General features: G+C 31.6%; 1 protein-coding gene across 1 annotated transcript; it reads left to right on the top strand.

Moving 5' to 3' along the window:
* Positions 1 to 223: 223 nt before the first annotated feature.
* On the top strand, positions 224 to 27,676 carry LOC145314621 (latrophilin Cirl-like). The gene is made up of 8 exons (XM_080154613.1): positions 224 to 541; positions 5,950 to 6,061; positions 6,831 to 6,920; positions 17,733 to 18,883; positions 21,571 to 21,997; positions 22,269 to 22,431; positions 25,720 to 25,899; positions 26,061 to 27,676. The coding sequence occupies exons 1-8, from the start codon at positions 469 to 471 to the stop codon at positions 27,411 to 27,413; spliced, it is 3,549 nt and encodes a 1,182-aa protein (XP_080010739.1). The 5' UTR covers positions 224 to 468; the 3' UTR covers positions 27,414 to 27,676.

Here is a 27,676-nt window from a genome sequence, read left to right as displayed (position 1 = left end):
TAGTAAAACAGGTAGACCCAAACTTTTCCCCCTATCTTTCCCCCAAACCCTTTATATCTTTTCCCCAACCCTTCTTATCTTTTCCCCCCATGTCCCTTTGATTACCTCCCCCACTTCCCTTTGATTGCCTTTACTCTGTCTCCCCAACACCCCTCCGCTTAGTCCATCCGTCCGTCCGTCCGTCGCACCGTCCCGCCTTCTCTTTGCTCTTCTCTTCTCTTTTAGTATTGAAATATACATGATAGTGAGCGAAGCTATACACTAAAATTTTGCAAAATTTTTCAAAATGGTTTTGAAAAAGTGAATTAAACAAAAAACATGATTAAAACAACAAACAAACAGTGATTTTTAGAAGATAAAATATTTATTATCAACAAATATTAATGCTTTTTAAAGCAGTGAATTAGCTAAAATGAAATTTAAAAGTTATTAAAGTTGAAAGTTATTTTAAAAAATAAAATATTAAAAATGGATTTATTCCATTTTTACCTGTGTTTAACTTTTATAGTCTCCTTTGCTACACAAATTAATTCACATGAAGGTAAGTTATAGCATTATCTCGGCCTGTAATAGATAGATCAGGCCTATTTTTTTCTAATTTAATATATTTTTGAGTTTTTATAGATTTTTAAAAACAGAAATGAATAGATTAAAGTAATTTTAATATTATAGATTAAATAAATATGAAGTTACTATTCTAATAATTTTACACGATTCAAATGATACTATAGGATAATAGGACCATTATACAAATTTTCTAAAAAGCAATGTCTTTTTGTTTTACTAGTTAGTGATTGTTTAGCAATAAAACTTTTCAATTATGCCCAGGGAGGGTTTTGGGCTATTTTATTGATAGATTTAAGTCTTAGGACGGTTTTAGACTTATTTGTCAGCCCTTAAATGCTAGAGGCACAGCCGTTAGTTTTAAATAATAGACTATGCTTTCAAAATTAAAAATTAATATCAAATTTTGCAAAAAAAAATCCGTCAAATTTTCATAGTGTTTCAACTTTAAAAGTTTGCATGTATTTCTTCTTTTACATGCCTTTCAACATAGTTATATGCTTTTACAAATATTAAAGATCATACAATTTCATTAAATTTACAGTCTAAAGTTGCTTTTATTTGAGCTGTTATACATTTTATTTTGGGAACCGGCGTTTAAAATATTAAAAAATTTAAATTTACTTGTTTTGCAAATTTTGAATGACTAAAAATTTAGTTAAATTCTATCTATCTACATATATCTATTATATGTCTGTCTGTCTGTTTATTCATTTTTATTATTTATTTAATGCTTCAAACCATGTACTTTCATATGATTCTTTTATTTATTTTTTATGTTCATAAAGGTTATCTCAATGACTTTGCCCCTAGCATCAAGTTGCGCAATCTAACCTCATTAAATAATAGCCTAAAACCAACCCAAGACACGTATAAAGCTTACATATAAAGTATAACCAAATCGGTACAGCCTTTTCATAGATGTTTAATTATAGTAAATTTTATATTATATTTTGTAAGATAAGAAAATTTGAGGTTTCGTGATTTTTCATAGTTTTATTTTTACTCATTTACTTGATGTTTTCACGTATTTTTTTGTAAAAAATAGATAATATTTTATGTTAAGTAGTGAAATAAATTTAAAAATTAATACCCTTTGAAAGAAAAAATGGTTTAAGAGACATTTTATTTCAAATTAGTAAACATTTTATTTTGAGCTTAATCTGCTTTTAATCAAGCTTACTATAGTGCAGAATTCTAGTCTTATTAATAATTCCTAAATGCCTGTCTGCTACATATTTTTAAATATGTGTTAACAAAAAGTTATCAGAACTGTATTTCTATTCAAATTTAAATCAAATGGGGGATTTAAAACCCACCATCTCCCCCCGCGTAAAAAAAACACCCCTCCTCAGAAATGATAGATAGGGTTGGTTTTCAAATGGGAGTATATACAATCATGTAAATTTTCTATTAATATGTAATATTATTTTCCAGTACGGCGTCGAAACCGATTAATATCCACTGGATTATAACCGGTCCTCAGCCATACTGAAAGATCATGTAAAGCATCGTATTACTGACAATTTTCCACGAATATTTAAATAAAATTCATAATATATTCATATATAATATAATTCAGTTTTGCTGTTTAATCTTATATTTCTTTATTTTACTATCCAAGGAAAGGTGTCTATAATACGATGCAATATATAACTATTCTTCACTAATTCGATGGAACTAAAAAAACAATTTGTAAATCAAATGAGAGTTCAAAGTTCTATTTTTGTTGCTATTTTTTGGAATTATTTCTAAACTAAGATAGCACATAAAATCACTATATTTCTTCAATTGAAACTTTTTGTAATGCTATTCTAATAATGGAATTATATCAACAGTCTTATGTTGATTTAAGTACAGCACAAAAGTTTAACTGGATAGAAGAAACATATTTATTTGAATTATGAATATATGTGGCATAAATAAACCAAACCCAAAAAGCCCCCCAAAAAATCCGGAAATAAGAATACGAGATATGGAGCAGGGAAACAGGGATAGTACAATGGGGAATAAATTGATTTTCCCCAAATTTTAATATGTGAAAAAAGTCCGTCGATAGCTCGAAAATATCGAGATGTAAGCCCAACAAATCTGATAACTAAAGGAAATACTAAATAAGATAAAGTAATCATATCTCCATGCTTCCCTCAATTTATAGACAAAGACAAAATCATGATTCTTTTAATAGGAAGAAGACCAATTAATCTTCAATTGATGTATCCCTGTATCAGTTTTTAAGGAGTGTGTGAGAGATAAGAAAAATGCTTGACATTCCGAAATATAACCAAAACCTTTTAAAGAGATATGTAGGCCAATTTTAGAGATTTGTTAATGGATATGGGCTGGTTTTCAGGAATATCCTAGTAAATTTTTTTGTCTAAAACTTATGATTTCAATAAATACTGATTTGATTGAGTTCTTTTTTATGGAAGCTTTTCATAGGTCCTGGACTGGGTTTAAGCAATTTAATTATAGATTTAATCCGTTTGGATGGTTTTAGGCCTTTTTTTCTCTCAATCCTTACCCTTTTCCAATACAGAGCCCCTAAATACTAGGGTCGTAGTCGCTAGGATTTTAGTAATTCAGGATAGATAACGATTGAAATACTAAAATTTTGATACTGGGTAATATCTTGTTCAAAAAAAAATTTCTGATTAATTATTTATTTTTAAAAATACTTTTCTCTATTTCTTGTTTTGTTGGTTTTGAGTCACCACACAAAAATGTTGGTTTTTGAGTATCTTCTCTATAATTTAGTAGCGGCTGCACCCCTAGCTTCCAGAGGATTTATATTCCAAGTGGGTTTTATGGAGGTTTAAGAAAAATAGCCTAAAACTATCCCAAGACTACAACCAATTATAGACCTATGTAAAGCTTCCCTAAAATGGAGAACTTAATCTGTTTAGTGGTTGGCAAGATCTTAATAGACAAACAAAATAACCCTAATATTACTTTGCTCCGTTATTTTTATTTATATCATCCTTGTTCTGATATAGAAATATAATTAACATAGCAGACAAATTTGTCACAAAACATTGACAGAAAATGATTTATAAATATTAAGAAATGCAATAAACAATAAATGATAAATAATAAATATAAAAATAGCTTTAAACATTCATCTTTAATCATACTAAACTCCTCAACTTTTAAAACAATTAGGATGATTCTTGCATTATTATACCCTTTTGTTTTAGGAATCGTCTTTCAAACATTAAATTCAATTGAACAACTACTCAATGCGGACATTATACATATGCGAAAAGCTTAGCTTTCTAAAATAATGATAAAATAATATTGTCTTTTATCAAAAAAGCCGATTTTGATATCAAAATCTTAAATTTTTGGTAAACAATAGCAAACTGCTTCCTTTAAAATTTTAAACAATGAAAAAAATCTATGAAAAGAGAAATCTTTTTCAAGTTGGTATTAAACCGTTAAGAAAATGGTTTTTGATTATAGCCTTTTGATTTTTTGTTTTGGTAAAAAAGAGAAAAATAATAGGCGCACTCTTAAAAAATTGATAAAAAGTTTTGAGATTTACTTGATTAAAATGATAACTATTTAGACAACATGTATTGTTTAATTAAAGATCATTAAAAGTATGCTGTAATTGTTACAATTAGAGAAATATTAGAGTTAATTTTGGATGGCAGAAAAGTTGCAGACTTGCTTCAAATTTTAAATTAAATTTTAAATGTTTTTTTTTACAGTGCTGTTATTTTTTTGAGCCTAACTTTATTTTAAATCTAGCTTTTTAATTGACATATATGGGCTTTAGACGACATATATAACCATACTGAGATGGACAACAGACATACTCACAACAAACAGATAGACCAACAAGTTCTAGACTAATCATAGGGGGAAAACAGGCTTTCAACAAATTGCGCAATTTTGCTGTAAAACAATGTTTTTTTTGAGAGGGGGGTAAGAGTGATTTTTGGATAGCTTGCTTTTATATGCCGTTCCAAAGCTTTTAAGTATCAATTATAAAGTTAATTATAACTCTAATAGCAAACAAAACGTTGTTTGACTGTTGATTGAAAGAACAATAGGTTATATCAGAGGGTTAGTCCCCTTTGTTTTTAGAAGTTGTTGGCGTTTACTAGCTTTATATAAACAGTTATTTTTTTATATAAAATATTATATAATTTTATATTTTTATCACATAACCCCATTCAAGAAGGTTAAGGTATAATATCCCCAATGATGATAAACAAAATTTTACAAACTGTTTTCAAAAATTATTCAAAGATTCTAAGCAACAAGTAAGAAAAGTATAATATAAAACTTTGGGTACCAGTGTAATTTGAGGAAAGATTCAAATTAATCTCCCAATATTATTCCTTTTCTGAGAAACAAACAAACTAAATGCTGGATTATATAGGATGGGTTTGTTTATGTTATAAACACTCCAAATGACGTTAATCTCTGCCTCACTACCTTCACTGCTTTAGGCATATTATTATTATTATTATTAGGTGTCCGAATAATTCAGCAGATTGTTAATTTAGCAAAGACACAATAGCAAATTGATATATGGTCGTCTTTTATGAATGTAAAGCTAAAGGCTGTAGAAATGATTCCCAGATATTTAATAATGTGCTTAAAATTCAATAATTCCTATTTATATTGCTATTATTTTTCTTTGTTTATAACGATTACTGCATAATCTTATGCTTTAAATATAAGAAATTATTAAATTGTTGTTTGTTTTTAAATGAGTTTATTAGCTATTTAAAACATAAATGATTTTTTTTTTGCTATTTTTTTTATAAAATTGTGTACATTGTAAGACGTCATATTAATAAACCCTTCCGAATAAACAAAACAAACCCCAATAAGCAATTTTCATTGTCAAATCTCACATGATCGATGGGCGAACAAATCAAACCCTGCGGGGGTTTTCTGTCTTCTATCGCGACGGACGTACAGACGGACAGTAGTGGCCCTTAGCCTGTAATTATCTATCTATCTATGTAATTATTTAAATCAGGTTGTCAATATCCATTTATCTATCCATATATCTATCTATTTACTTATATAATATTCAAATAAGGCTGTCATATATCATAATGCTCTTATTAAACTAGTTTTAATTATAATCTATTAATTTAGGTTGCAATTTTCCTCCGCATTTATTGGTCGGACCGTTTATACAGTAGGAGGAAAGAGGATGGTGTAAATGAGGGGGATGGGGGGATCGTTATTTTAGCCCGCTGCTACAGAGTTCACTTTATTATAGAACATGAGAATCTAGTGTAAGATCCCAGTAATTATACATGCATTAATCTATTTATTGTTTTTCAATTGTATCTTTCAAATGATCTATCTATCTCTAATGAAATTTTTCTAAAATAACAAGAATATATTTATCCATAGGTGAGTATGCCGTGTCGAACATACGGACGGGCTACACCTGCGAGGGAGAGAGGCTGCACGTCCAGTGTGAACGGTCACAGGTCATCCAGATTGTCAGAGCTAATTATGGCAGGTACAGTCATTAAATCTCTTTTTGAAATAGCGTAGCTATTTTATAACTATGGTATTCGCAGGGAAGGGATATTAGGCTGTTAATTACACTAGTCCCCAAATATTTATAATAACAGTTTCTTATTCGTTGGCTTAACAACATTAGGAACTTTTATTGAATTTTGATGAGTGTCCAAATGTTTCAACCACTATTTGTAATCTACAAAGGATGTAATTTTATGTATCATCATTGTGGATGTACATCAATTACTGGCTATTATCTTATCCCTTTAGATTCCTGTGTCAATTTACAATTAGCTGGTTATTGAACAAAATTGTCATTGTTAATTTTATAAATTTACAATTTTTACATAATGTTTTAATCCTATAGCGAAGCCTTTGTATTATTTCTAACGTCAACATTGCTTAAATATTGCATAAATATATAATAAATATATTTATGTAAAAGTTTATTTTTTGTTCAGTATTAATTTCATACTATTTTAGTTCTTAATAAATAGTACTTAAAAGAAAGATTTTGGAAACTGAAAAGTAACAGAAATCGTAAAAATAATTTCTATAGCTGCTATATAATGGTTAATGCCTTTAAACAGTTGTAACTCATTATTACCAATAGCTGGTATTTTCACATAAAGGTCCTACAATCAAAGGGTGGTAAATCTTTAAAAAGAAAATTCTTGAGGCATTTTCTCCTCCCATTTGATAAGCTAGGTTAATACAAAGCATTAATAACTATTACAGCATGCGTTACTCTTTTTTCTTTCTTTCAGATTTTCTATAGCCCTGTGTAACGAGGATGGACAGACGCATTGGAGCGTCAACTGCATGTCACTAAATACTAGTCAAATTCTTAAGAAAAAGTAAGTTTTTTTTTCATTATTTTCACGTATAGGATAGTGTCCCTAAAAATTGGGTTTCTTAGCCGTTACTAAGATCTTATTTGCACAACAAACAAAACATTTGGTGATTAGACTATTTCTTTAATAATATTCCGTGTTGAACATTTAATATTGTGTTGACTTACTTTATTGTCGACATTTTGTATGTAATTGGGCATTACTAAGAACTTTATTTAACGCTATTCTTATAATTATTCAATTTATAACAACGATGCAATGATAACACTAAAGTCTAACATGATTTTTTTGTACAAACTTTCTTTTGTTGGGTTTGTCAACTTTTTGAAGCTATATATTAGACCCAGCTTTTGTTAAGAACTAAAAAGGCTTCTTGGCATATATACAGTTTATGATGTTACACTATATAATTAAAAGTGGCTATTTTGTGGCAGTTTTGGGGGTCTTAAAGTAACAATAGTGTGACAGTGGGGTGGCAGGTTTGCTTAAGCTGAAATTTAGCTGTTATTTTCTATCTTGAAGACATCAAATTAGGTGTATTGGAAAAAAAATAGGTGGTCAGGTTAAGTGTCTGTCTACTGGTCGTAAAACTATTGGCTATCTGTCTATCTAACTTTCTATCTTTCTATCCATTTTTCTTTCTGTATATCCAACTTTATAGCTGCCTATATATAATATTCTACACTATATCTTTTATTTTTATTTCTCATAAAATACATCATTAATTGAATAATTAAGCAAATAATTAACATGATAAAGTTAATTATACTAAGAAACATAATTTATTCTGTGTTTAATTGAAATTATAGCCGGGACCCGACCCTTGGGAATTGTTTTATACGTCTGGCTATCTTTCTATCTGGCTTTCTATCTTTCTATCTGGCTTTCTATCTTTCTATCCACATACAAAATGGAAAATTCTAATAAAACCTAATTAGAACAAAAATTGTAAATTATCCTTATAATAAAGTAACAGGATGTTTGTGTGTCTGTGTGTTTGTACAGAAGGATCTCGCTAACCGCTGAACCGATCGGGTTCTCCTTAACAGGGTAGCTTCTCATAGGTCTTAGGAAGGTTTATAACTATTTTCTTGGGGGGTACTAAACTATGAGAACTTGGGTTTAAGTATAAAAGGGGAAGCAAAAATTATTTTCATATGACCTTTCCCCGTGTCGGGGAATTATTATGGCCCCGTGGGAGCAGTGTTTGATTCCCAGCAGGGGGGTGCACATGAGGCACACCAGAGATCTTAAGGGTCAAATAACACCATAATATTCCACGCTAAGTATTCAAAGTTCAAATAGTTCATGTGTGTGTGTGTGTGTGTGTGTGTGTGTGTGTGTGTGTGTGTATGTGTGTGTAAGTGTGGGGGTCTGGTGTTAAAATGGTGCTACAAAATTAAAACAGTAGAACTAGAAAGACCAAAGAACTTTAAAAATAGCTAGATGTCTTTAGATACTACTTACTTAAACTTTATTTATTATGTTCTACAGTTTATTTTATTAATTTTCTCCTTTTATCATCAAAAATAATGAAGAAAAACCACATTGACATTTTTTTGCAAATTTGTAGCCCCTCCTCCCAAAAAGTGACGATACCCAGATGGGGGGTGCGAGTGAGTTAGTTAATATGCTTGTAATTTGATTCCAATAGTTCTCAAAATAGACTTCACATGCCTCACAAAACAGCAGTTTGTTTGTTTTAGCTTATTATGATGGGGGATTATGTTTTGAAATTTAACAGATTCTTGCCTTAACTTTTATTTTTCATTCTTACATTTAATTTTATCTCCTTTCTTTCTCTCTTTCTACAATTTTTGCTAAAATGAATATTTTTCTATATTTTTAGAACATTTCTTTAAAAATATGTTTAATGCCAAAATGAGTTATTACGTTTTAAATTAGGAATAATTTATTTTAAAAATAAAGGAGTTAAAAACATTAAATAAAAGAAAATAAAGAAATTCGTTAATGAACAAGGCAATTAAAGTCATTAAAGGTTTTCTGTCTGACGAACGTACGACCATTGACAAATTATAAAGAAGCTTCACAGAGAATACATATAAATATTTTTGCCTTTTGACTTATTTATTATCAAAAATATTAAATTAAAATTAATTCTATTTAAAAAGCTTATAAAATTATCCCATTACAATGAAGATTAAAATTCTTATCTATTCAATTTATAGAAATTTTGATTTTCATTTAAGAACAAAGAGAAATAAAATGTTTTGGCCCAAAGATTTTTGGGGATTTTTTCGCTATTTCAATTACTTTAATAAAAGCTGTCTTTAGATTTTTTCCATGACTTTTTTATTTAAGATAGTGATTTTATTTCTGAAAATGACTCTTATGAAATCTTTTATGAAGCTGTCTTTTTAAAAATCTACAAAAAAAATCGTTTGTTCAGGTGAATCTATAAAGTGGTGATATCTGCAGGGAGGGAGGGGGCATTAGACATTGTAATTATACTGGTGCCCAATATTTTAAAAGCTTAAAAACTATGGATACTTTTATTATTATTAATTGGTTGATTCTTGTTTCCAAAAGTTTCAAATCAACAGTTCTAATCTACAGAAGGGGTAATTTAGTTTATCATCATCGGGGATATACATCAATGTATTGTCAATTGTCTTATCCCTTATGATCCCTGTTTGTTATCTGAGAGATGGGATGAGAATTTAGGGGGGGGGGTGGATTTGAAAAGTCCATGGGCTAAATTGGGTTAAATTATAGGGATAATACAGGAGTGGGTCATTTGCCAGAGGGTGTTACCTCAAATAATGGCTGAGATATTCATAACAAAATAGCAAAAATCTATTGGTGATCATCAATATCTCAAAAAGTGTTTTTTTTCTTTCTTAAAATTATTTTGCCAAAGAGGAGATTTTTTTGGGGTGGGGGTGTACTAAAAAGTCAATTATTCTTAATATTATGTGTATTGTATGAACACTAAAAGCTTGGGAAAGGTAAATACTAGGTTAGTGGTTTTCTTTAGGTGAGGGGGAATGGGGAGAAGGGTTAATTTCATGATTTAAGGGGGGGGGGTCAAGTCCCACTCTCCTGATGACACTAAGAGTAGTTGAAACACAAAATACGCCCCTGGCAAGATTTACTTGAAATGGTCCCTCTCTCACTCTTATTGTATTATTTTTGGGGGGTAATTTATATCTTGGTCTTATTTAAATTTATTACTTTTTTATTGTCAAAATTTTTAACTTCACCCCCTTGTTGCTGCTCTACTTTTCAGGCAACAAATTGTCGTATGACATCTTTTAAATGATGCTAATTTGGGCAGAAAAAAATTGCCATTGTAAAAATTTGTTGTGCCTAGTTTTTCTCTCAAAATTTTTAATGCTTTACTTCACTTAAAGGACAGGATTTTATACTTTAAGGGTGAAAAATCTGGGATATAAAGGGATAGGACAATAGCCGATAAATTGATGTATATCTCCAATTATTTTACACAAAACTATCCCTTCTGTAGATTACAATCAGTGGGTAAAACGTTTGAACTCTCAACTTAATGAACCAACCAATCAAAATTAACTGAAAGTCCTCAAAGTTGTTGAACCAACGAATAAAAAAACGCTAAAATAAGACTTTGGGGACTTTTCAAGCCTTTTGAAAATACTCTTGAGCCCAGAGCATGCAAATAATTGAACCCTTTTCAACACAGTGTCACTTATCATGCCTTGTTTGTTGTTAGTATAATGGTGTTCATACGTTTTAGAAACTAAAAATATACCCAAAAATTGCTAATTTGTCTTTAATATAAAAGAATTACCTAAAGAATTCATTATTTACTTTAAAAGTTATTGCATTTTTCATGATTTTTGAAAGATTTTGTGGATTTTTTGCATTCATAAAATTGTGGATTTTTTTTTGCATTTTTTCGGGGACATTTTGGACAAAAAATCAGGCCACACTTAATTTTGACATGCCCATAAAGTTGCTTGTCTATTAGCGACATACATACATAGATAGATTTTACCAAATATAGATGGAAAGATAGAAAATTTAAAAATGAATTTTACACGTAAATCTATTAATCAAAAGAAAGGTATTTAAAACTTTTGCTTACTTTAAGAAATTTAGCAATAAAATAGACTGTAAATTATTAAATCTATAAATAATAACAAGTATAAAATTATACTTAAAACAAAATATTGCTAAATATTTTGTATATTATAAAGATTTGGTGAATATCTTGGCTAATAATAAAAGAAACCACCATAATTCGATAAAATATGATTATTAAACTGTAACAAATTATAAAAATTACAACTTATGCAAAATCGGAATGCTAGGAACTTTAATTTAGTCAAAGGGTTAGGTATTAGCAAGTGTAAATACGTAAGGGGAACTAAGAGGGTAATTTGCAACAAGGGGTGAAGCGAAGCAAATTAGAAATTTTGATTGCAATATAACCTTAACTTATATTATGCACTTTTATCAGTGATAGAAATTAGTATTCTGATAAATAAATTGTAGAATATCAAAAATAAAGATTTATTAAGTTCATTTTTAAATTATTCCAAAAAAAATTAATTGTGGTTTTTAATTTTTTTGGGGGGATACCCCTCCCTCCCCGCGAAAAATGCATTGGGCAATGAAAATTCTTGAGGGGGGGATCTTTTAAATATTCATCATTTTATTGAGAATCTATAACTTTTTCTCACTCTTTCTCTATTTCTATCTCATCTCTAATTTTATCTATATTATCTATCTGTCTATTTTTATCTATCTTTTTTACACATATTCATTATGGGTGATCTCCCCCCACCCCCTCTCCAAACCCGCACCCCATAAAAACAATTTTTCCGTACTCTAAATTTTAATTGCTTTTTAACACTAAAATTTATGTCATTTTTTGGAATAGGCAAAAACAATGACATGATTTTTAAATTGTAAAATAATGTCAATATTTCTACTCAATTTTATGCATATTTCATGTACATTTTTTCAAAAAAAAAAAAAAACAGAATATACAAAGATTTAAAACAATAATAAAACTATACTATAACTATAATTAGAGGACCTTTTGGCGACTACCCATTTATTCAAGATTTTTTGGCACACCAACTTTTTTGATTTGATCAATGAGGGGTTGACAGGGGGGGGGGTTGTAAAAAATTGGTTTGGAGTTATATTATTTTGTTTATACAATATAGGTACTATTCTATTTTAGCAAAACAGTCTTTATAATTTGAAAGAAATTGCCTTTTACAATAAAATTTCGTAATTTTTTATGAACATTTTTTGGTCTAAGTATATATGACTTATCTTGAAAAGGCGTCTTAATACATTTTTTGGCCAGAACAGATTTGCTATTGTAAACCTTCAAGGGATTAGAACTCGCCACAGGGACTAGAATTCACACAAAAAAGATCTTCCTGTAAAACGTTGATGTATTTTACTGTCGACATTCTGATATTTTCGTCGATTTTATTATACAACAGTAAGCAATATTTCTAAAACTCTATTCTACTTTTTAACGCTTATTAGATAATGACATTTAGTTTTTGGATTACAAGTCCTTTTTTGCTCTGGTTTTGCTTTTTCTGGCTTGACAGCTGAAATGGGGTTGACAAAAATATATTCTAAGCAGTATAGCTATTCTATAATTGGTAAGGTCTAAATTAGTTATATATTTACTTTAATGAATTAAACTATATCCAAAAATCCAAAATGCATGGTATAAAAAAATACTTTTTAAAAGTTCTGTATGTAAAAAGATATTTAAAGCCACGATTTGTAAGTAAGGCTGTCTTTTTTAACAATGCTGTTTTAGATTTGCTTTTATACAAATATACAACAATGATCTCGCTTTCACATACACACATACAAATATACTTGATACTTACAGACAAACATACAGACACACAGACAAACAAACAGACACACAGACAATCACAACACATTAGTGTAAGCCTAAGTCTACTTGATATCAAAGTTTTATAATACGGTGGTCATTTTAAACTGTTGTTTTATAGAGGTAGTTTATGTTAGGGTATTTGGAAGGCAAATTAATCTACTTATTTAAAAAGACTTTTTTAGTTTTTTGATTAATATTTAAAAAAATATAATTTCCATTATAGCCAAAAAAGATAAGTTGACTACCTTTATTAACAGCTGTGATACTGGTGCCTTGCGGGCCTGCCCTTCAGGCCAACCAATCTTTATAATACCCACATTAGTCAAGTAGGCAGGGATAGCAGGGGTAGGGCAATGATAGATAAATAAATCTTCCCCTAAAAATTATCCTCTCTTTTGATTGTAATTTTCTTTTTTTCGTCTATCTATTTATCTACTTTTCTATCCCTTATGCCTTTTAAAGCATTGTACATAAGCATTAGAAATGACTCTAATACCTAAATAAAAAGCAGAAAAATGTAACCTCCAAAAAGCATAAGTAAAAAGATTAAAATTTCTATTGAAAAAAATTACACACATGACATAAGAGAAACACCCTTTACTAAAGAAAGATTTAAAAGAAGAAAATAAATAAAATCCTTTTTTAAATGTCTAAAGATAAATAACCTAGTTGAAAAAACAAGGATGACAACATCCATAACTTATATCAAGATTTTATTAGCAAGGTATCCAAAGATGTCTGTTTAAACAGCTTATTTTTCTAATTTTAATGCCTTAAATGGACGTACAGACGTCTTATACAAATTATAGAGCAGCTTTGCTTCTGGAAACACTCACAAGTAAAAATTTATTTAGGCTGTCAACCCCGAAAGGGCATGATAAATTATACACCAACCAAATAAAAAGAATAAAATTTATATAAAAACATACATTATACATGTTTAGCTTACTTGTATTTATATTAACCCATGTTGAACTTTTGCTGCTTTTATTATATCGACATAGGTTACTGGTTCATTTAGTATAAAAATTAAGTCGAAAATAAGTCCGTTTTTGGCATTTTTATTAAATTCAATTTAACAAATATGTCAACGAAATTCCTCTTGGTTTAACAGGGGTATATATGATGTATATAAAAAGAGCGGCTAGCTTTAAAAATCCTTTAAAAGAACCATTAGGGGAAATATGGGGAGTTTTTTCAACAAATTTTGTCATTTTTTTTGTATGTGTGCCAGAAAAAGCCCCACACCCCCCTTCTTTTTACAACATCCATTTTAGGAACGAATCTACTTCATAATTTAACAGTCTGTCAGTCTATAAAAATGAAACAATGTTTTATTCAAGGCGTTAAATTAGTTAAATATCCTTAAACTCTCATTAATTGTTAACTACCAAAGACTAAATTTCAAATACAAGTATTGAAGAAAAACTTATATAATAAGACTAATTTGGTCTCTTTTGGATGTTTTCATCCTTGTTTTGCCCCCTTTTTATGTTTTCATTTGCCAACTGTTGTCATTTTTATATGATGATAGCTCCAATATGTAACAAAAAAAAGCTCCCCCAACCCCCTAAAAATCCCCCAAATAGTAACCATACACCATCTTTTTGGACCATTAGATACATCACCTAACCTACCATTAAAAAAGCATCAAAAATGGGGGAAAATTAATTTTCATATTTAATTTGTTTTTTTCTACATTTCATTTAAAACAGAACAATTATCTAAATTAAAAAAAAAGTTTAAAATTTTAGATATTTAGTCTAATTTAAACAATAAAAGTTAGAATTAAAAATAATTTTGTCCCCCCCACTATAAAGCCAACTTTTATTGGTATTATAAAAGAGAATTTAATTGGATTTTTACGATATTTAAAAAACAAACTTCATATATATTAAAAAAAAACCTTCTTTTTGTTATCATTAAGTTATTTTTTGTTCATTTTTAGACTGTGTTAGGACCTAAAAAGATTGCTATGGTCACAAAACAAATGTACTTTTATGTTTCTTCAATACTGACGTCTTATTGATGTATACTTATTTACAATATTTGAGAACTTATCACCTATCTACCTCTTAAGATTATAACTAATATATTTTACCAAAACGTCAAAATTGCCTTTTTGTCAAAGAATGATAATTTAAGGCACTCTAAAAACAGCATTTTTGGCGGTTTTTCATGGACGCTTCACATCCGTGACTGCTACCACATTTAAGTAACATTAAATAAACTCAAATTAAAAACGTTTTATTGCTACCAGACGCTTTTATCTATCTATCTATGTATCTGGGTATCTATTAGCTGGCTATCCTTCACCCAAAAAGCCTTTTCTCTCTCTTCTTTCTTTTTACACACACTAAAACAATAGAAATATAAATTGTAGACCGCTAAAAACGCGTAGAAGTGAAATAGTATATTTAGTTATAAATTTAATCTATATAGGAATCATGTATGAATGCAACATTTTACAATTTTCTACCGTTTTTAAAAACTTTTTTTATGAAAAAAATTAAGCATATAATGTTTGTGCTCAGTCTAATTTTAACTCTTTTCCCCCTGCGGTCTTATTCCCTAATTTTACAATTTTCACTTTTATTGTCTTTAAAACGAAACCAAAGACGGGTATAAGCCAAATGCAAAAGACTTCGAAACCGATTGATATCCACTGGATTAGAACAGCCATATTGAAAAATTATGTATTTTATACTTATAGTATAATAGACAATTTTCGATGAATACTAAAATAAAAATCATACAACTAATACCAGTTTATATTTTAATATCCGCTGAAAGATGTCTATAATACGATGCAATGAATAACTATTCTGTCCTGTTCTAATGATTGTTCTAGCTAATCCTTATTTATGTTCTTTAAAAGAACAGGTTTAAATACTTTTTATGGCATATAATAAAGGTCAATTTGAATTTGGCCAAGATCCCTATAAAAGCCTCAAAAAGGATGGATTGAGATCTCAAAAAGGAGGTTTTTGAAAATGATTTACAAAGATACCCCCAAAATTTGGGTTGATAATTATTAAATTAACTTTAATAAAGTTTTGGGTAATAATTCTTTACTTAATTGAACAATAGAGTTAAAATTAGAATAGAATTTCTTCAGATAATAATAAAATAAATGAAAATAAAGTTTTAAAAATCTTACCCTTTATCTAAAAATTACGCAATTCTGTCTTTGTAGCCTAAATATGTAGATAAAAAAGGAAAAAAGGGACATTTACATCTATTAATCATAAGTCTATTGGATAATTACTGTTCTTATATGTTCTAATTAACCTATTTAAGCTAAGGTCATAGATAAAAACTTAATTTTTAAATAACTTCCTTAACCATTAATATAAAGTCATAATTAGCTTTATATTAACTTTATACCTATTTCTTATTTAACTCACGAAAAAGGGATAGTTTTTTTTATAAATTTTAATAATAAAAAAAATCTTTTCTTGTTGATAACCTCTGTTGCAAAAAATCTCAAGAATGTACTTCCTATTGAGTATTGATATTGTCATCCTTGTTTAATAACAAAAAGAGTATTTTTTGTCAAAAAAAGTTTAACAACGAAATTATTCTGTCAATAAAATCATATTAAAGTTTCATTTTATTACAGTAAAAAGTTTTTTTCCATGGGTTTCAGGGAAGGCACACCTAAAGAAAATTTATTGACGCCTAAATATCGCTTTTATACGTAATATTACTTTTTTTGCCTTTAAAATTTTTGACAATAAATGCGAACAAACACTTATGATATATGGGATAAATTTATGTCAAATTTTCTACATCTATCTCTATCAATTTTCATTTTTACCATACAAATAACAAAATAAAGGCATTTTAGATAGTATATTTTGAAAGGCAAGAATAATTTTGTTCGTATAAGTAGCGAAACAATAAAATATACCAACATTTTCAATTTAAATGCATTAGACTGTTTCACAAGTTTATTTTGTTGTTTTTGAGATCTTAATTGCTCAAATACACATTATTTTAAATAAATATGACCCACATTTTTTTTCTTTTAAAAGATACATCATTTTTAAATTTTTTGATGACACTACAATATTGAATATACATCTTTTAAACTTAAAATTAGATATTGTTTTTTACACAGAATTTTAAGCAAAGCTTCTGTATAAATAGTATCAATTTTTTTTTAATTTAGTAATATTGAAGCAAAAAATCTTTAATTTAATCTAATATTCCGACTTATGAATGTTGTCATCCTTGTTATTTTAAGAGAACATTTAAGTTGAATTATTTTTACCATTTATTTAACAAAGTTTCCCCTCTGTTTTTCTGACACCAAGTTTCAAACTTGTTCAATAACACCACACTTTACTTGAAAGTTAAAAATTTAGGCGGTTTTATTAATAGGATTGTTTTTCTTCCAAAAGGTTACGTGCTTCATTTTCTATTTGGGCTAATAATTAATAGAAATATGTTTGAATAGTTCTATGGGATTCAAACCCTAATTTTCTAAACTTTAGTGTTTATTCATTGAAAAAGACTCTTTGGTGGATTAATAATAAATGATGTTTTTCTTCCACAGTACTAACTATATCAAATATTAGCAGAGTTATGAGTTTAGACTATTCATAGACCGGTTTTTGGTTAAATATGTGTAAATTTTTGCCATTTTAGAGTGCCATAAAAGGCTTTTGCATATTCTAAAGATTAAAATAAATGTTAAAGTTCAGTTTTAATACTAAAAAAGCTTATTGATTATTCTAAAATACGTCTATTATAAATATTTGATATAGACGTTCTAAATTTTTAATGAAAAAGCATTTATTATCGCGGGACTGGTAATATCAGTAATTTAATTTTGGTAATATTTGTGTTTTTAGCAGTGAAGCTGCTTTTTAATCATGTCAGTCTGTCTGTCTTTATAGATAAAATTGCTAACAATTTCTTATTATTTTCAGATGTGACAATTTAAACAGCTGCACAGTTCCAGTGAGCAGCCAGCTGTTTGACGACAGCTGTCCAGGCACCCGCAAGTACCTGGAGATCCACTACCAGTGTGTCGGCTCTGGGAGCGGGACCAACAATCCAGCCGACTGGTACGAGCATAATTCTAGCGAGGGTTGGCTGCAGCAGGGGGTTGCCAGTAATTTGAAACTTTCCGCTCAACCTATTAATGTCAACAGCGGCGGCAGTAGAAGTATTTCTGGCGGAGCGAATTCCCGCATTCCCATTCTTGTCGCAACTACTACATCCACGCCGAGAAGGATTCCTATAACGACGCCGATTTCAACGACTACAACAACAGAAACTACGACAACAACCACTCAAGAGCCGTCAACAATTCCTACCACTAGGATAACATCGGTGGTCGCACAAAAAATATCCATCAATGAACCATCAACCGCCGCGGCGGTTGAACAAGAAAATACTGTGATCAATGAGGAACTATGGATGCCGCCACTGAAAGACAGTGACGTAAATGTCCCGCCGGGATTATTAACCGACTATTGTCCGTCGACAAAGGCCAGAAACCTTGTTTGGAAGTATACTAAACGGGGTTCCATGGAGGTCCAACCTTGTCCTAATGGTGCCACCGGCCTGGCCCGTTGGTCTTGCGCCCGCCGTCCTTCCGGTCCTCTTGAGCTGTACGGCGGTGCCGCCCAATGGGACACCGCCCAACCCGACATGAGCGACTGCAAATCAGCCGCCATAACCAACCTAGAAGTTAAACTCCGCCAGTCCGACCCTGAAACCGTTATCGCCTCATCCCTTGCACATTTAACCGGGAGCAAAAAGTTATACGGCGGCGATATTGATTCCGCCGCTGCTGTTATGAAAACGGTCGCCAACCGCATCCAATATTTGTTGCAACAACAAAAGGACACCATGTACCGTAAAGAGGCCACGGTTCAAGAGATCTTATTAAACATTGTCCGCTCTGGCTCCAACCTGTTGGATCCGCGCAACCTGGAGGCCTGGACTGACTTGGATGAGGGGCAGAGGATGAAGATAGCCGCTGGTGTCCTGCAGGGGATGGAGGACAATGCCCTAATCTTTGCTGATGTCACTAGTCAACCCCAAGTACTTATGGAATCATCCTATAATATATGTAAGTTGATTTTTCTTTCTTTTTCTCTTCTAATTATCTTTCTTTAATTTTCTTTTCTGCTTTTTCTTGCTATTTAGTATTCCTTTTGTTGTTTCGACCTACTTTTTGAGAATACACAAGTTATTACAATTGTACACATCCCCTGTTAGTCTTTTGTGTTATTATTATAGCGACATACAAAAATTAAATAATATTATACATTAAGAAGCCATGCTTAAAGTTAGTCATTAATTCGACAAATGTAATGTAGTCGATATAAATTATGTCAACAAAATGATTCCAAGTCTAACAGAGGAACAACAAATATACACAATAATGTAAAAATAATGTACATAAACAACGTGGTACACAATAGCTCGACTATGGCTTTATGCAAATTTATAAAGTCTTAAATGGCATAAAAGTAAAAATATCAGGCCATTTAAATATAAATATTCCTTTTCTGGCCATGGCTGCCGAATTCTAAAGTAAATTTCCTCATTTTGACGAAAAATTATGTTGTCAGAATGTAAGGCAAGGTCGATGGCAGATAATTAAATTTAATGTTCCCAAAATAGATCCTTTAAAGTAAAATTAGGATATATAGAAATGCTATGAAAGAAGATTAATTTACCATTTTGGGGATTTTGAACTATCAAATTTGGCTACCCTGCTCAAGAACATTGCTTTTGTTTTCCCCTGTCAATAAATTTGAATTCTACTTGGGAGGGAAAGAGAATAAAAGGTTTGACTTTCAAGCTAAAACCATTCGCACAATACAGATAAATTTGCTGTTTTAGAGATTTTGTGTTACAGACTCTTAGATTGAACTCAGTGGTATTATTAGTGTTAATATAAGAACAACAAAGAGTATTAACAAAATCTATTAAAAACGCTTACAATTACTTTTCGAGGATTTTTTCAATATTTTTAAGGAGATTTTCTAAATTTTAGATAATTTTATTTTTTCAGTTATGAAAAAACACTTATTTTGCATAATAGTATGAAAACTAGGGATGGGAATCCGTCGAATTTTTGGGCCGGATTCGGATTCCGGATTCTGAAGGAATCCGTCAAAAAAAGTGACGGATTCTTGCGGATTCCGGATTCTTATTTTTGACGGATTCCGGATTCGGATTCCGGATTCTAGCAGTATTTTAAAAGGCCGTCCGTCACAGAGGGATAGCTTTTTTCGTTAATTTATCACTATGTTACTTGGTTGAAGCCTTGATTTGTTTAAAGTGTTGACTTCCAGCATAACTAAAACATTTACATCACATTAGTAATTATTAAAATTTGTTATGTAGAAATTTTTTTTTATCTTTGCCTTCTATCAGAGGGAGTTGTAAGAAAAAAGACGGTAATTTTAGCCTACCAATTTAGAATCCGGAATCCGCTATAAAAAACGGATTCCGGATCCGGATTCGGATTCCAAAATTGGCCGAAAATTGGGCGGATTCCGGATTCCGGATTCGGATTCCGGATTCGGATTCCCATCACTAATGAAAACATAAACTAGGGTTGTTTTAAAAATTTACAATAAAAAAGTATTTATCAAAAACCTTATTTTGTACTAGAAAAAATTTGATTTTTATTTATACATTAAAATATACAAGACGTAGCAATAAAAGATTTATAAATCTTCACCCAAAGTGAGTTTAAAACCTAAAAATTTTTGTTAGAAAATTGGATGTAGGCTTAAAATCTGGAACAACCCTAATTCCCTAGAACTAAGTTTATTTAGGCAGAAAAGTAAAAATTTTTCTTGCCTAACAATTCCCACTTCCAAACAGCTTACCATTTGTATTCAAATTTGCTGTCATCCAGGGAGGTAGGGAAAGGGCAACTGCAGAAAATTAAAACATGCCTTTCATAATTGAATGAGATAATGTTTATAGTATGGATATAGCATATACTTGGATATATTTACAGGGGAAAATTTGTCGTCAATTTAGTTTGTTAATATAGACCTTAGTTATTGGTCAGTTTGTTCATCCAGTATGGGGGGGGAAGGTATGGGTAAATGGGGTCGATGATGGGTATCGTTATTTTAGCCAGCAGAGAGTATTACTTTATCAGAGTACATGAAAAACTGATGCAACATCCAAGTAATAATATATCAATTATTTATAGTTTTATTATTTCTTCAATACCATATCCCTCCAATCCCTGCTTTGTCATTATGAACTTGGCTGAAAATAGAATAGTAGAATAAATTTAGAAGGTTTTTGACACTGGTTCGCCTAAGCAAAAGTTTATCTCTATGCTAAGAAAGAGAGAAAAAAATAATATAAAAAGGAGATAAAAAGTGAAATATAGTGAATGAAAACTAGAGGAAGCTATAAAACATTAACCATTAAGCACTCACAACATAAATCAAATAAAAAATACATGGATACCGGGATATGGCCATGAAAGATAATTTATCTTTCCCTTAAATTATTTCGAGCACCACAAACAAAGAACATCGTGACTTGTGTCTTGGAGAAATAATAATTTATCTTCTATTGTACAATCCCTGTATCATTGCAACTAAAATGTAACATGTCATTTTTCTCAACAATTTTAAGCAGTTTTTATTTTTTATTACAACCTCAATTCTAGGTAATTTTGTAGTTTAATGCGCAGTTTTCGCTCGTGCTATCTATGTATGATACAGCTGTAAAAATGATATATTTCGTCTTAATAATGATTTTTTTAATTTTCAGTGATGTCAATTTCAATCTTGGACACAAGATTTGTGAGGAACGGAACCCTGCTCCCCATCCACAATTATGAGGAACCATTCGGCCAGATAGAGGACACAATCTTCATCCCTGGGGCCACACTGCGCCAGCATTACGCGCGGGCGCGCAACACGCGCCCCGCCGGGCTAGTCAAGATCATATTCTTCTCATACAAACAGCTGGAGACGATAGTCGCTGATTACTTCCCGCCCCGGTTCGGCAAGGTGTTGAACAGCCGTATTGTGAGCGCAACGCTGGCGGATGGGCGCGGCGCCGCCCTGCACCAGCCTGTGCTTGTTACCCTGGTCCATACGAGGAGTGAGGGGATGGGCCGGCCAGTCTGCATGGCTTGGGATAGGGATGCCGGAGATTGGACGGATGGCGCCTGCAGGGTTGTTACTTATAACAGGTATGCATATTATTTTCTCAAAAAATGAAATTTAAAATTCTGTAAAATCACAGCTAGAGCGGACAATCGGCTATTTGTTACACCAGTCCCCAAAGTTTTATGATGACGCTTTCTTATTCCTTGGTTTAACACCTTTGGGGACTTTAATAAATTTTGATTGGTTGGTTCATTTAGTTGAGTGTCCAAACGTATTAACCACTCATTATAATCTATAAAAGTGGTAATTTCGAATAAAAAAAATACAGTTTTAAATTTATTCCTTTTTTGTTAGAACTCGAACTGTGTGTGAATGCCACCAGTTGACCAGTTATGCCCTGCTGATGGAGGAGGATCCTGTGACGACTGTGGTACAACTACCTGACTTCCACGTGGAGATCATTGCCGCGTCTGTTGCTGTTGGGGTCCTGCTCATACTCATTGTTCTGGCTATGAAGGTATGTTGGCTTTTTTCTTATTCGTAGAGAAGATTCTCTATAATTCACTTTGTTTGGCCTTCAGTCCCTCCGCTATGGTGATTTTCTCGGCTGCTATTTAAGACAATACTGCTGATTTTTACAAAAGAGCACAAACCTAATTATTTACTTGGTCCGTTAGTTTGTCGGTCATACGAAAGACAAAAACATTTATTATTTGGAAAGGTTTTGTGATTTTATACTATTTAATAGTCGCCTATTCTCTCTTTTTTATGACCACTGAAAATCTGTTCTATGACACACTTTGTCCATATGTCCATCTATGATTTCTTTGTGCTTCGATTTTGTTTACTTTAAAACTTGTAAGGTTAATAGGATATTGTACAATAATAAGCATTTCTCCGGATATAAAACTAATAGCCTCATTTACAAAGATATCTTTTTTTGGCTTCTTTTTATCTGAAAATTGATTATTTCTTTGTACACTTCTTTTTGTCATTACTTTTGATTGTTTCCCATTGAAAAAAATCTTTTTGTTTTATAAAAATAAAGAAAATAGAGTGTTTTGCTTTTATAGATAATTTAAGGGGCGTCCTCAATTTTTTAAAAAATGACAAAAATTAAAAAAAATATAAACCATAAATAGGTTTTATTCATTTAGTTTAGCAATGAAAAACAGCTTATCAAAATTTCAAAAAGCAATAGAAATTTAAAAAAACAATAACTTAGCTAATTTTATTTTTTTTCAAAATTGAAGCACCACTTTTATTTATTCTCTCTCTCTCGCATTAGTGAGGCACTTTCAGTTTTCTCTGATAAAGAAAAGGATTTCCTTCAGGGATTCAGGGAGAGGTCATGGGAGGATAAATTATTATTCCCTCAAAAAATATCCGCCATTTATTCATGTTTCATTTATTAAGAGGCATGACTTTGTATTTTCTAAATTTGGGAACTATTATTTTTTTCTTCCATTCCCTGTGTCTCTGAGCTATATTCTCTCTCTTATCCTTTACAACAAAATAAAGTTGATCCCCCAAAAACCATTAAGGGCGTACTTAGCAATAATTGGGGGGGGGGGGGGGGGGGTAAATGATTGTAATAGATATTAAACTTAATAAGTAACAAAAAAGAATTTGAATCTGAGTCCAGTAAAATTAAGAAACAGTTCGACTTCAGGGCAGGTTTTATGCTGTTTTATTAGAGTTCTTGCTTATTTAATCATTTTTTTTTAAAAAGGGGGTATATGGAACCTCTTTACCCCACCCAAAGTCTGTGCACGCCAATTATTTCTTTTATGTGTTGCCACTGGGGTAAAAAGTTACCAACCAAGAGAATGTATGTCTTGTCTATCTGTCTGAAACTTTACAGGACAGAGACAAACAGTCTGACAGACAATTAGCTTTATTGTCTGGTACCCAAAGTTTTATTAACTCATTCGTTTGCATAAAAACTTTGGGTATCTATCTATATTAAATATTGATTGGTTGGTGTAAATTAGTGATATCTAAACAATAATTTTGATACACAGAAGGGGTAATTATGTTTATCATCATCAACTTATTAACTACTGTCTTATCCAATAAGATCCTTGTGATCTAATATTTATTTTTCCTAACAATTATCTCTGTCCCCAAAAGTGTGTAACTTTTTATTAGTTAAGCACAACAAATAGGAAATCTTATTTCTTAGCTCCTATTAAAGATATACAATACAATTAAGAAACAAGAATAATTTTGTTCAAAAGCAACATTTTTGTATTAAAAAATAACAATAAACTTTTATATATTGTAATTATTAGAGAAATTTAATCTTATTGCATTGTCTGTAAATGTAAAAGTTAAGTAGTAAAATATTGTAAAATTTAAATCTGTGTGTGTGGGTGTGTGAGTGTGTGTGTATGTTTATGTGGTCTGTTGAATGACAATTGTTATCTTACTGTGACGAACATACCTACTAACATAAACTGATTAAAGAGTAGCTTTGTCCTTAAAAAAAGTCAGAAAAACCAAAAGGCTTTGTTACGAAAAGTCGATAAAAACAATAATATTAAACTTTTTGTATACAATACCTTTTAGATTACATAACCAGACAATATGTTGTTATAAATAGTTGTCTTTTTGGGCAGTTTTTTTGGCATTAAAACTGCACTTAGATACCTAGCTAATAGATAGTAGAAAATTATAGTATATTATTAAAGTTTTCTAAAAATAAACGTTGCAAAACTGTAATAAATGATATAAACTTATCTGAAGCTAAAATCTTAATAAAATTATCTTGGAAAACCAAAACTTTTATAGTATATCAGAAAAGCTTAACCTTGTGTAAAAGGATGATTATAGAGTATCTTTACTAAAATGTACAACTACTTTGTAAAATGACTGACAATTTTGCTTAATTCTTTAATTCTTAACACTTTTATTGCACTACCTTTGTCTTTTGGTATTTAATCTTCATGGCAACGCTGTAATCTTGTTATTTTTGTCATTCGCCTGACATAGCAACAGTTAATACAATTTAGTAAAGTGAGCCTGTGTATATTTTCTGGGTTAATTTGATTATTTTCTTTCTGTCCCTCAGATAACTTTCATTTTCAGGGTTTAGGGAGGGATAATGACAAAATTAAATAATTATAAAACATTTACAGATTTAAACCAATCATAAAGCAACTAAGGTCTTCTATTTTGAAGCTTTGTATAGATCCATGGCAGGTTTTAAGCTATTTTTTGGTAGTTAATTACATATACCCTTATCCCTGAAATGCATTCAAAGCCTATATTTAGGGATTGGGACAATGAAAATATCATATTAAGTGATTTACTGATAATACCTGCCAAAGCATTGAAACATTATTAAACCTTATATATCTTCAAATTTGTTAGCTTGTAATTGCTGCGCTGTTTATGAAATTAATTTACCTTGTATATGATATTATATATCCCTATCCTATCTATATATAGAAGAGGATGCACTATAAATATTTATTTAGTCCTCTAAAGGCACAGCTGGCCTTATAACTTAGCTAAGCATTTATCAATATGCAGTTAATTAAATACAGGCCTTGGTTGATGGAATTTAAATAAAGTTTCTTAATGTCATATTTACCAAAGAGAGAGGGGACAATTCTGTTTATTACACTAGTCCCCAAAGTTTTATATTAACGTTTTCTTGTTCGTTAGCTTAACAACTTTTGGGACTTTTACTGAAATTTGATTGGTTGGTTTATTAAGTTGAGTGTTCAAACGTTTCAACAACTATTTGTAATCTATAAAAGGGTTAATTTTGTGTATCTAATAAAATCTTTATTTTTAGTGGCGTGGACATGTGAAGAAAGCGTTGTGTAACTCTAAAGAAAAGAAGACTATGAAACTGGACAAGAGCCAGAGCTTTTTCCAGGGGGTGGACCACAACAACCAACAGCTGCACCACCTGCAGAAGACTGGAGTCACTGGACCGCCAGGATTAGGCTCTGCCCTCCCTGATCAAGCAAGGGTAAGTTAGTATTTATAATTAGGACTTCTAGATAAAGGGTCTTAAATGAAAGGGTAGAGGAATAAAGAAAGTAATATACTGTGTAAATTTATTTTAACATAAAGACAATTTTTATGAACTTGTCATTTAAAGTGATTAATTTACAATTTTCTTTTTTTTAGGTATCTCAGTATATCCTGAACAACGGCACCTTAACCCCAGTGACCAGCTACTCAAACAGCAGCCAGTACGAGGGATTCGAACCCATGGGTAGTAACGCCGCCACTCTGCCTGTGAACGGGCGTAACGGTGTCTTCTACCCGCTACCAGGCACCCATATTACGTTAAACCCCTATAGCACAAGTTTAGTGGATAATATCAACAGGATGATGCTTAAAGGCGGCGGTAACGGTATGAGCGCCAGCAAAGAGGATATCCTAAACGGCGGTAACGGCGCCTCAAATCATATTTATCAAGTTGCAATGCCCCAACAAGCGCCAACTTCCACCGCTGCCTCGGTTATAAGCAGCAACGGCTCGGCGGTGATTGGCGGCATGAGCCCACAGCTCAGCCAACTGACAAATACTTTGAAAAAGAAGAAAAATTGTCTTGGAGGCCATCCGGGACCTTGTCATCATCGTGGCAGCAATGGCGGCACAACTGACTCAAGCGTGCGGTCAGATTCAGCCGCCGGCGGTGATGTCGAGACAGAAACCGAAATGCTTCCTCCGTCTGAGGTTGTTTTCCGCGCCGTCTCCCCGCACGGACACGTTTACTGGGAGATTGACCCCAAACGGCCGCTGGGCCGATTCCAGCCGGATCTACTAGTACAAAACCACCATCAGCAGCATCAGCTAGTGCAGAGTCATCAACAAGGACAACAACAAGCACAGCCACAACAAGCGCAGCAACAACAACAACAACAACAACAGGGCAGTGGCAACAGTGATACTGACACCAACAATGACATGCATAATTTATCAGACTTCAGCGAGGAGGACGGCAGCAAGATTATGTCCGACCGCAGCCGACAATCTTCCAGCAGGTTCAGCGACAGCCGCCCGCTATTGCCAACAACCTCCCAACAGCATCAAACAATGCTGTTGCAACAACAGTTTGTCAACAGCAGCTTGACAACACTTCCGGAGCACAATTCAGTCAACCTCATTCAGTTTTCGCCGCAGCGCTTCAACAGCCTGCAACAAAAACCGGTTTTGATGACTGCCTCGTCGCAGGATCAGTTGGGCAGCCATGTTAGCGGATTTTCCACGCGGACACGTCTCCGTAGGCCGCCCCCAAATGGGCCGCCAGCCGCGCATGTGCCAGAGCATGCCCCTGCGCAGGAACATCTGCAGCAGCAGGTTCAAATTCCGGACCTCCGCCGCATTCCCGTGTCGGTCAAGTCATCCGAGTATATCATGGCCAAAATTCAGAGTCATATTGACCAGAAGCAGCAGCAAACCGGCGGTAGGAACAAAAGCGGCGGTGGCGCCTCAACCCCCTCTTCAACTAGTCACTCAGAGAGGGAGGTTTAGAGATTTTTGCTCTGGCGACGACTGGCGGTGAAAATTTATACTAAAAAGTGAGAAATACATTCATGAACGTTGGACAGAAAAAAATGTGAAAAAAATTAAAAAAACACTGCAAAAAGTGACTTAAATCTTTCAAATAAATCATTATTAAATGGAAGGCGGGTAGATTAAAACTACTTGTCTATTAGTTTTATCAGTTTTTCTGATTTTAAACGGCTGTGATTTACAATTATAATTATTAAAATAAAAAATTCATCATATTTAAA

Source organism: Acartia tonsa, chromosome 3 (genome assembly GCF_053477335.1).
Source record: "Acartia tonsa isolate MP-2025a chromosome 3, ASM5347733v1, whole genome shotgun sequence".
NCBI classification, from domain to species: domain Eukaryota; kingdom Metazoa; phylum Arthropoda; class Copepoda; order Calanoida; family Acartiidae; genus Acartia; species Acartia tonsa.
Note: the sequence above shows the minus strand (reverse complement) of the source record. Positions and strands in the feature narration are given on the sequence as shown.

What these genes read in the sequence shown, in the direction of transcription:
- LOC145314621 (XM_080154613.1), top strand. Translation starts at nt 469, where the DNA reads ATGGATTTATTCCATTTTTACCTGTGTTTAACTTTTATAGTCTCCTTT. An exon ending in TCATTGTTCTGGCTATGAAG is followed by an intron (nt 22,432 to 25,719) that starts GTATGTTGGCTT and finishes CTTTATTTTTAG; the next exon opens with TGGCGTGGACATGTGAAGAA. An exon ending in CCCTCCCTGATCAAGCAAGG is followed by an intron (nt 25,900 to 26,060) that starts GTAAGTTAGTAT and finishes TCTTTTTTTTAG; the next exon opens with GTATCTCAGTATATCCTGAA.